At 39.0% G+C, this 11,498-nt stretch overlaps 1 protein-coding gene across 1 annotated transcript; it reads right to left on the bottom strand.

Moving 5' to 3' along the window:
* Positions 1–9,009: 9,009 nt before the first annotated feature.
* On the bottom strand, positions 9,010–9,954 carry LOC107160750 (vomeronasal type-1 receptor 4-like). The gene has a single exon (XM_015507382.1). The coding sequence runs from the start codon at positions 9,952–9,954 to the stop codon at positions 9,010–9,012; it is 945 nt and encodes a 314-aa protein (XP_015362868.1).
* Between the last annotated feature and the right edge of the window lie 1,544 nt (positions 9,955–11,498).

Raw genomic sequence — 11,498 nt, 5'->3', positions numbered from 1 at the left:
TTTCTTAACAATTTACATTATGCTGAATAGAATTATTAAATATAATGAAAAGGAAAGGTGAAAGTAAACAAATAGATCTGTTAACCTCCTTTTTTGTTCCCATATTAAAACAATCCTCAACACCTGTTTACCCAATTTAAATTAAACCATTTAAATCACGTGAATAAGAAAAAATAATTAGATCCATTTTTTCATGAACGCTCGTCATATATGGTATATGGACATACTCACATACAAACATACAACACAAAACACAAGTGTGCACACATAATATAATACATACAACACAAAACATAATAGTAAAGGCCTTGTAACTTTTTAAAGGTGAAATCTCCATTGCAATGTTTAAAAATTCCATAGTCAAAAAATAGAACTGATCAGCAAAACATTAACCTAGGTGTGTATTTGCTCAAAAAACAAAATAGAACTTTATGATGTGGGAAAGGGCAATAATAAAATAGATACTGAAAAGAAAATCCTGGTTTCATTAGCCTCCAGGTGTGGGAGAACCACTGTCGCAGATGTAAGGATAGCCAAACTGGAGTTCTGGATATCAGCTTTTATGGATTTGAGCCCAATCATCTTTTTTTTTGGTCTGTAGAAATTGCTTTAGTTAATCTCTCTGGAATCCAAATCAGCTGCTGTAATCCCTGTGGATACACACATACAGACCCCTGATTCCAGACAATCACTGGGTCAGGACTTTTCCATTGTCCTGTTAGAATATTCTTCCAAAGTATCTTGGGCTTATGTACATTTTTTGGACACATATGCCTTTCATCAGCACTAAGCCCTGATGAATCCAAATTTTAAAAGTTTAGAGTAAAAAGGGTTATTTTAAGTTTATAATTGGAGGATATATACCCCTTCCCAATTCCCTCTTTTTGCTTTAATAAGTACATTTTAATACTGTGATGAGCTCTTTCAACTATGCCTTGTCCTTGTGGATTGTATGGGATTCCTGTTATATGAGTAATGCCAAATGATGAGCAAAATTGTTTAAAAGAAGTAGAAGTATAGCCAGGACCATTATCTGTTTTTAATTGTTTTGGAATGCCTACAGTGGCAAAATTTTGTAAGCAATGAGCTATAATATCTTTAATTTTTTCTCCAGTATGAAGGGAGCCCATCAAAAATGCAGAAGAAGTATCAACTGTAACATGAAAATATTTTAATTTTCCAAATTCTGGCAAGTGTGTGACATCCATCGGCCAAATATGGTTAGGTATCAGTCCTCTAGGATTGACTCCAAGATTAACTTTTGGTAAAAAGGTCACACAATTTTGACATTGTTTTATTATTTGTCTAGCTTGTTCCTTAGTTATTTTAAAATGCTTTTGTAAAGTATTAGCATTGACATGGAGCTTTTTATGAAAATTTGTAGCTTCTTCTAGTGTAGAGAAAATATGTATGTCATGTGTAGTTTTATCTTCTAAATCATTGCCCAAAATAAAGGCTCCAAACAATCCTGTATGTGCCCTGATATGTCCTATAAAGAATGGATATTTTCTGTCCCACATTAGACATTGTACAGTGGAAAACAAAGAGAAAAGAGTAGAGGAAGGGGAAATCCTACCAGCATCGTCAAGGGATACTATAGCATTAACTATATACTGACTATCAGAAAATAAATTAAATACAGAATCTTTAAACATCACAAAAGCTTGTAATACTGCATTAAGCTCTACCTTTTGACCTGATTTTTTGGGTACTAAAAATGTAAAAGTTTGATCAGGTGTAAGTACTGCTGCTGTACCATTATTTAACCCATCAGTGAATATATTTGGAGCATTCATGATAGGTGTTTCTCTTGTCATTTTTGGAAAAATTACAGGATGCAATGACCAAAAAGACAATAAAGGATTAGATGGTAAGTGGTTATCAAATGAAACATTAGATTTGCACATGATTATTGCCCAAGTATTTAACTCATTAGCTAACTCATCAATTTGATTCATAGTATATGGAGTAATAATTTTATTGGGAGAAATTCCAAACACTCCCTTTGCTGCTTTTATTCCTTTGAGTATTAATTGTCCTACAGCCTCAGGATACCTAGTAAGAATAGTGTTAGGAGAATAAGATAAATGTATCCATAATAATGGACCTTCTTGCCAAAATACTCCTGTAGGAATATTTTTTGTTGGTAGTACAATAAATAATAAAGGCAAACTTATATCAATTCTATCCAAATGCATATTTTCCATATATGTTTCAATGATTTTTAATGCCTTTCTTGCTTCAGGCGTTAACATTCGGGGTGAATTTGGATCTGATGGACCTTTTAGGATATCAAATAAAGGTCCCAACTCTCCTGTTGGTATACCTAAATAAGGCCTTATCCAATTTATGTCTCCTAATAACTTTTGAAAGTCATTAAGTGATTTGAGTTGATCTACTCGTATTTGAATTTTTGGTGGACGGATCATGGTTGAGGATAATAGAACTCTTAAATAATTAATTGGAAAATTTAATTGTACTTTATCTATTGCTCTCTCTAGATTATAATTTTTTAATAAGTTTGTAACTGCGGCAAACATTCTAACAATGTGTTTTTTATCTTTGTGTGCTAATAATACATCATCCATATAGTGAAATATTTGTAGTTCAGGATTTTGATTTCTAAGTGGCTGGATTACTTTGTTAACATAAATTTGACACATAGTTGTGCTGTTAGCCATCCCTTGAGGGAGTACTTTCCATTCATCCCTCTGATCAGGACCTTCAAGATTTAGTGCAGGGAAAGTAAATGCAAAACTTGGAGTATCCTCAGGATGAATTGGAATTGAAAAAAAAAAACAATCTTTAATATCTATAACTAAAACATACCAGGTTTTTGGCAAAGCAGACCATTGGGGAATCCCTGATTGAGCAGGTCCCATTATAGTCATCTCATTAGTAATGGCTGTCAAGTCTTGCAATAATCTCCATTTACCAGATTTCTTTTTGATGACAAAAATGGGAGTATTATGGGGAGATACGGAAGATATCCCATATACGGAAGCAAGAGAAAATTTTAAAAGCTACAAGAGAAAGGAGGCAGATTACATTCAGGGGTAAACCAATAAGGTTAACAATGGATTTTTCATCACAGACGCTGAAAGCGAGAAGATCCTGGAACAACGTATTTCAAACACTGAAAGACAATGGATGCCAACCAAGAATTCTGTATCCAGCAAAATTAAGCTTCAGGTACGACAATGAAATAAAAATCTTTCATGATAAACCATTGCACTTCTATGGGGATTAGTTGCCACTCCTAGGCCTCGAAGCATTTGAGTGGCTTGTTGTACCGGCCAATGTTTTGGCTATTCTTGACAAGAGATGATGCTAACATCTGCACCTGTATCAAGTAGCCCATTAAATTCATGTCCTTGAATATGTAGTTTTAGCATGGGGCGAGAATCTAAATTTAAAGAAAGCATATCCCAATCTACACCTGTGGAGCCTAATCCCCTGGAACCTCTTTCTATAGTACAACTGGAAAATTTATCATGTAGGCTGGGTATTATTAATAACTGTGCTATTCTATCTCCTGGTGAAATTACTGATATACCCTTTGGAGAACTGGCTATAATTTTTATTTCACCTTCATAATTGGGATCAATTACCCCAGGACTTATCATAAGTCCTTTTAGAGTAGAAGAACCACATCCCAATAATAAGCCTTCTGTCCCTTTGGGAAGAGGCCCTTTTATCGCTGTGGGAATGATTTGAACTCCCATCTCTAGAGTTAGTACTGTTCTGGCAGAGGCACAGATGTCTAATCCTGTGCTTTCTCTGGTTTGTCTAATGAGGGATTTAATGGATAATGTGTCCTGGGCACTACCTTGATGGTATTGCTGGGTTCCTCCAGTGCCCTGTATATTTGTGGTTGTGGACCCCAGAGCATTGGGCCCCCCTGTCCGCTTTTTGGCAATGGAGCCTGATGCCTTTCTCCACAATATCGTGGATAGACACCTGGTCCTTGTTCGTTTTTTGATAATGGAGTACCCTCTATGGTGGTTTGAGAATGGCATTCATTAGCCCAATATCTCCCTCTACGGCATGGTGGGCAAATACCCGGTATTCTACTCCTTTGATACCTAATTTTGTTAAACCCTCCTCCTATGGGGCAATTCCTTTTAAAATGTCCTGTTTGTTCACAGTTGTAGCATGTTTTTGGCCTGGTATCTAAAGCCTATTGTACAGCAGCTGCCAAGACTTGCCCTTGTTCATTAATGTCTCTACATAATTTAATATATGTGTATAAATCTTCATGTTTCCATGGTCTAATGACTTCTCTGCACCAACGATTTGCTTGCTCATAAGCCAGTTGTTTTATTAATGGCATTGCTTGTTCTGTAATCCCCAAAATATGGTAGCTCTTTGAATAAGCCTATCTACAAATTCAGTGTAAGGTTCATTAGCTCCTTTTATTACCTTAGATAATTGACCTTGTAAACCTCCATGTCCTTGTAAAGTCTTCCATGCTCTAACTGCATCTACAGCAATTTGTAAGTATATGGCAGGATCATATGCAATTTGTTGCTGCTGAACCTCATAAGATCCCTTTCCTAACAACATATCTAGATTTCTCTGAGGATAACCAGCTGCTGCATTTAACCTAGCTGTATACTTGCAAAATTCCTCATTGGCAACCTTCCATAACAGGTATTGTCCTCCATTTAGCACAGCTTTACACATACTAGTCCAATCTGCTGGCGTCATGTTCAAGTTGGTAATGGATTTGATCATGCTTACAGTGAAGGTGGCTTGAGGACCATAGGTTGTTACAGCCTCTTTTAGCTGCTTCACTGTTTTGAAATCTAAAGCATGGGGAATTCACTTCCCTCCTGCCTGCTCAAATACAGGGCATGTTAATATTTGAGGTCCCTTCTCAGGATCCCATCTATCAACTACGGGGTTGGGGGCCTCACAGCATATGGAGGTGGCGCTATTGGTTGGACACTTATGCCCTCTGGTGATAGAAAGGTGTTAGTAGCAGTCTCCTGTTGTAACTTTTCCCCTGATGGCTTTTTCTGCTCTAAACTTTCTTCCTCTGCTGACTAGCTTGAGAGACCTTCTCTTTTACTTGAATTTTTTCCTCTGTCTGACTAGATCGAGATACCTTCTCTTTTACTTAAATCAATATGTCTTATCCTTCCTCTACCATTGTCTGAACTGAAGGCTTTGGACTAAGCAAAAAGATACCAATGTCCACAATGGCAATGTACCAACTGGCAGAGTTCCTGGGCTTTTCTTTTCTATTCTTATTAAATCTTTACCATGATGGTTCCATTGTGATATATTTAACAACTCCTCCTTAAAAAGCCATGGGCTACATTTTTGTATTGTATCAACGTATGTCCTGACTGTTCTTCATTTTACTGAGATGCGTCCTTCTTCTAATAATTTACTTAACACTCTTTCAGTTTGTTTTTTACTAATTCCTGATTCCATATTTCTACTATAACTAAAACACAACCCAACAAGATAACAACAAACAAAACTTAAACAGAATGAAACAAAAATGGAACAAAAAATCATTATATCAGCCTTTCTATCCTCCTGAAATGTCCATCCATCCTTTCTCCCTATCTGTTACTCAGATGCAAATATTTTTCCCTCAAATGTGAATGGTTTTTCTTCCATCTCACCCATCTCCAGGGACAGGCAACTTAAATCAAAAGCGAAACAAAACAAAAGAAGAATCTTAAAATGGCTACACATCCTCTCACCCTGCCCTTGGGGCAAGCAGTTTACCTTATCACTTACCCTCAGTCATTCCCCCGTGTGGGCCACCAAATGCTGCAGTCTGGCTGGGCACAATTCACGAGCCACTTGTCAAGCAGAAACGAAATTATTTTTTAGAACACACACACCGCACCACACAAGCTCTTCAGGAATTCCCTCAGAGCCCAATTGCCACCACCGGCTTCCGGCAAGCCTCTCAACCCCCACTCCTCCCACTCTTGAGGCCGATTGGCTTGGCTGTGTGGGGGGAGCCAAAAGAGTCCCCCAATGAGCAGCTCCGTGGTGGAAACAGCCCAATGAGCATCACCACAGAGGAGCCAATCAGCTGGCAGCTGGAAGTTTGCTGAGGCCACTGTGAGCCAATCAGCTGGAAGTTTGCTGGGGTCGCTGTGAGCCAATCAGCTGGAAGTTTGCTGGGGCCCCTTCGGCTGTGGCTCTCAACACTTCATGTTAGTTTATAACACTGAGCATTGCATGCCTGACTTTTACATAAAAATATCTAAAAACATGTATCTGTAACTTAAGAGCCAGTTGCAAGGAAAACATTACTATCCAATACTATATAATGTCAAGGAGGACCAAATGTACTATATAAGTATACATTTTAATGAGTTTTGAAAAATGAAATGTATTCTATTTTGGGGAAAAAAAGCAGAAACCAACATCAAAAATCAAATAGAACAGGTGTCATGGAGTGAATATTTGTTAATCCTTGTTTTCCATGATGCCCAATACTAAATAAACATGTAAGACCAATTACAAGTGTTAAAGGCAAACATTATTTGAATATACTTACATTTATATTTCTTCCATGAGACATAGTTCACACATAAACAAAAGTGGATGAGTGAAAATACATTCCATATACTTTAACAAATAATTCAATATTGGGAAGAAAATACAAAAGAGCATATTTTATTGAAAACAATTGCCATTGCTGAAATCACTATTTTTTTAAATTCAAAAATTATGTTTGTTACAGACAATTTTCCAGAGTTATTGATTTATGTATAATAAACATCATTTAAGGGATATGTCTGTACAGGTGCTCATGTCCACGCAAACACACACACACACACACACACACACACACACCACACAAACACACATATTTAAAGTATAAAAGAGTATTTTGGTTATTGGAATTTTAATGGATTTTTGATTTTTTATTTTCTTTTGTAACTAAGTCTCTTTTTGCAAGCCAGAGAACAGAATCAAGCTCAGGATCTAGTCCTCTAGGCATCTAGGCCAAGTCGTGAGATCTTTAGGAGAATGGTATAATGTAGCAGTGGTCTACCTCATGTTTTAAATATAGCTCTTGTTGCTCATCCACTGAGACTTATTTTTAAATGTATAAGATTTCTTTTCATCTTATCCCTCTTCCATTCCCAACCTGGGGGTAAGGAACAGGAATACCCATTTCCATTCTAGACTAACTTATCCATCTTTGAGCACATGCCCACCACAAGAATCAAGTAATTCAGACTTTAGGGATCAGGCAGAAGATCTAAGGAATTACTATACCCCAAATGAACAAGTGAATCACCCCCCACCGTGCGCGCGCGCACACACACACACACACACACACACAGGGAACATCTGGAATTAATCACTTCTTTAAAAACCTTCTGTTGGTCTTGGGTTGTAGCTCAGTGTTAGAGTGCTTGCCTTGCATGCATGAGGCACCAGGTTCAATCCTCAACACTGCATAAAAATAAATCAATAAAATAAAAGTGTTCTGTCCATCTAACTAGAAAAAAGTCTAAAAAATCCCCCAACACCCTGTTTCCATGGACGGGCAGCATCAGAGCATCTTGGACAGGAGTCCCTGTGCTTCTCCTTTGCTAAAAGCAATAAAACTTGTTTTTCCTTTTTCTAAAAACCATGTCCTTGTTATTGAATTGGCCTTGGGGACAAAGACCAATCTTTCAGTAACAATACTACCAGGTGCTAGCAGCAGGAGTTATAAATTCTGAAAGGTAACCACTTGTCCTCACTTCACATTAGGAAACAGCAAATAGTCCAGTCCTTAAGGGGATGATCCAAGACCTACTTGATCTACAAATGATAAAATCACCCATACAATATGCAAGCTGCTTAGTCAGTTTTTTTTTTCATCACTGTGACCAAGATACCTAACAAAAACAATTAAGAAGAGAAAAAGTTAATTTTGACTCACAATATCAGAGGTCTCAGTCCACAGAGGACCAACTCCATTGCTGTGGGTCCAAGATGAGAAAGAACATCGTGGAGGATTGGCATGAAGAGGGAAAGACGGTCCCCTCATTGCAGAAAGAAATCAGAAGTCAGGAAATGAGACAATTAAAACCACTATTCTTCCATGATACATGTTGACATGAAAAACTCTGTTGTGCTTTAGTCAGGAAAGGAGGGGAGAACAGAGCATGATGAATAAGCTAACTCATAATTTCAGTGAACATTTTTGGGATGGAACCAGGATATCTTGCCAACATTTTGTCACACATCTGCAAACTGCAGGATTCCAAAGCCCTTAGCTGTACTTTCTGCTCCACATTCTACAGCTGGGTGGAATGCCACTGTGCCTCTTCTCAAGGCTGAGGTGGGTGCTTGTCATTGATGTCTGGAATCTAAGCATAGGAGGAATCCAGTTTGCATGCACAATAGATGTGCATATGGTGAAGTCCTGGCAGGAACACCAGAGTGCCAAGGCTCAGCAAAAAGATAGACAGGAATTCCCTAGATACTGATGCATACTGATGCATTGCCTATGGCAATGGAAGGCACCAATGAAGGACAGCACATAGGAGGAATAGTGCCTTGTAAGACTCAGGAGGGCTTCTGTTAAACTGAAGGTCAACAACCTCATCCTCTGTGCTGGAGACTTGAGCTTTCTACTTTGCTCCTGGTTATTGCAGAAACCAGGTTGGAAGGAGAAGCATGAAGTTCCAATTAATCATATCAACAAAAAATCCCAGGGTGTAAGGGAAAGAAAGAGGAACACTTACTTAGGCAAAGAGAAAGCATTAATGGCTGGTGAGCACACACTTCACATAGAGGACTCAGGATTGCTCCAAACAGGGGTGCAGACTTTGCGCCAGAAAAGTACCGTATTCCAGTTCCCACATACACCAGAAAAATGCAAGGCTCCAGGTATACAGGAATCTGAGAGCTTACTGCCAAGATGACCCAGGATATAGATATAAAACACCATTCTCATGTGATGTAACTATATAGAACTATGCTTCAGATTTGGTGAATTAGAATAAATAAATAAGAATTGTGCAAAAACTCTCAAATTAATTGTTTGTCAAAGTAACAGGAATTTTTTTTATTAAGAAACCAAGCCAAGGAGAACCTGAATGCACTATAGCCTTGGCTCATGAGCAGGAAGGGGCTCACAGCTGGGAAACACCCAGTCAATATTGCAGCCGTGCTCACCAAAAACCAGTTGGGATTATAAATAACAGTCAAACAAGTTTGAAAGATACAGGAAAGTGTGTAAAAAAAGACAAAGGTGGTGACCAGAAGGAGGATGGTTTGGGTAGCTCTGGATTCAGGGGAGGACCTGGGGGAGCTGGACTTGTGAATGTGCTGCATTCTCTGTTTGTGCCTGTGCAGGATGAGCACCATGGAGCTGCTGGCCCAGAGCATGAGCCCCACACACAGGGCATCGGGGAAGGTTAGCAATGCTGCAAACAGTGAGTCTGTGGTTATATTATAACTAACACCAGAACAGTATCCATAATCTTTTAGATTGATGATGGTTTTGTTTCTCTTGTTTCCATTTGTGTACATAAGAATGATGACATTTATAAGCATGTACAGGATACCGCTCAGGAACATGGAGAAACCAATGTACCTGGGAGCTTTCACTTTAAGCCCTGCCCACCTGGAGTCCCAGGAGCTGATGTTGATGGCCCAGGAGACACTCAGAAGGCACATGGTTACAATGGACACACCTCTGCCCACCCTGTGAAGATAGAATAGTAGTTTGCATCCAAAATCACCAAGGGAAAATCCCAAACTAAGTGCTGCCTCTGTCTGGGGAACTTCTTTACAAAGGAGAGTTAACAAGTTGGCCACAATCAAGTGCTGAAGAATCCAGTCTGTGTGTCTTACCCTGCACCCAGTGAAGTAAAGGACCAGGTAATTGAGGAGAAGAGAGGAATTGCCCAGAGCTCCAACCACAGTCTGTGCCAGGAAGATGATTCCTACAGCCACATCACTGGCTGCCATCCTGCCAGGTCCCTGCTGTCCCTTCCAGAGGGTCCTGCAGGTAAAGAGGAGGCCTGGGCTGCATGTGTCTTCTCAAGCAAAATACAGTATTGCCCACTCTCCAGAACCCAAAGTAAATGTGAAAATTTACTTTGAGTTCTTTATTCTATCAGGTTTTAATGAATTTTGTTCAAACAGTTAAAAGCATAAATTGTGCATGAATTCCTGGTATGAAGGCCATACATTGTGACTTCTTGAATCTTCACAACATGAGGCAGGCACTGAGAGCTTTGCATAACAACCAGGAGCAGAAGAATTGCAGAGGTCCAGTGTCTGTTGAATTGTACAGTCTGAATAGGAACAAAGTGCTCTTGAACCTGGCTGAGCAGTAACAGAGACTCCACAGTGAACCACCAAGGATTCCTAGGCTAGTGAGTGAGATTCTTTAAATAATTCCACTGTATATTTAGTTTTGTCTTTTAAAATTCCTATTATTTTCTAAATGCTGGTATTTTAAGCTTTCATTGTAACATGTTTCCATTTTTTGGAAAGAATTATTCTATAAATCAATATCAGTTATGAAGGAACACTGAGACATTTTATTAATGCAGATGCACCATGGGACAGGTGCCTGCTCTATTATATTTCTTTAGTGCATCCACATTAATAAAATATGAAAAGGTTTACCATACATCTTTGCACACTCCACAATAAAATTTCTAGACCAGATTGTGTACTTGATACAACAAAAGAATATTTTCCAACAGGTGAAAACAAGGTGATATATGAATAACAGGTGGATGTTGGAAACCCATAATCCTTTTGTTGACCTATACTCATGAATTCCTTAGCACTTCAAGAGGAAAATAACCTCATCAAAATCTCAAATCACGCGGTTTTAGGATTGGTACAAAGGCCATCTTCATCTGTTTCCTCATGCCCAGAATTAGAGAAAACTTTCTGCTCAACAAATTACCTTAAGATCACTTTCTACACAGGACAAGAGGATATCTGTAAATTTGTCTTTCTCTATATAATAAACATGTAGAGACTACAGGTATACCTATAGACATCATGAAGATTCAGTGTAGAAATCCTATAATGGAGAGGAAGCACCTGACGTCTTGAAAACAACCTCCACATGCACTTTAACTAATCAGTAGAGTCTAGTTCAGCAGCGACCATCAGTGAGGATTACTTTTGTTCAACTAGGAGCCATAAGGGATTGGTGCAGGACCAGCCCATTGCTCTTCACTGCCTGGGCCCACTCCTCAGGAATTTCTCAGCTTCCTCTGTGTGACTTTCACACTCAACCAGGTTCCATCCACAACCCCTTTTTCTGATGTGAACACTTACCCACACTCTAGAAATGGGTCTTCCCTCCTCACAGAGGCTCCACTCAGACTGACCTGCCTCACTCAGCAGGTTCTTTCTCTTCACCAGGATGTGTTCTCAGTGCAGGGGCTTCTGTGACCAGGACATGTGCTGCAGGGATGCAGACAGCTCCTGAGATATAGGTCTGTGACGCTGTGACCTCACCTCCCCTCAGACCAGTAATTATCACT

This window comes from Marmota marmota, unplaced genomic scaffold (genome assembly GCF_001458135.2).
Source record: "Marmota marmota marmota unplaced genomic scaffold, marMar, whole genome shotgun sequence".
Lineage (NCBI taxonomy): Eukaryota > Metazoa > Chordata > Mammalia > Rodentia > Sciuridae > Marmota > Marmota marmota.
The sequence above is the reverse complement of the archived record's forward strand: the minus strand, read 5'-3'. Positions and strand labels throughout refer to the sequence as shown.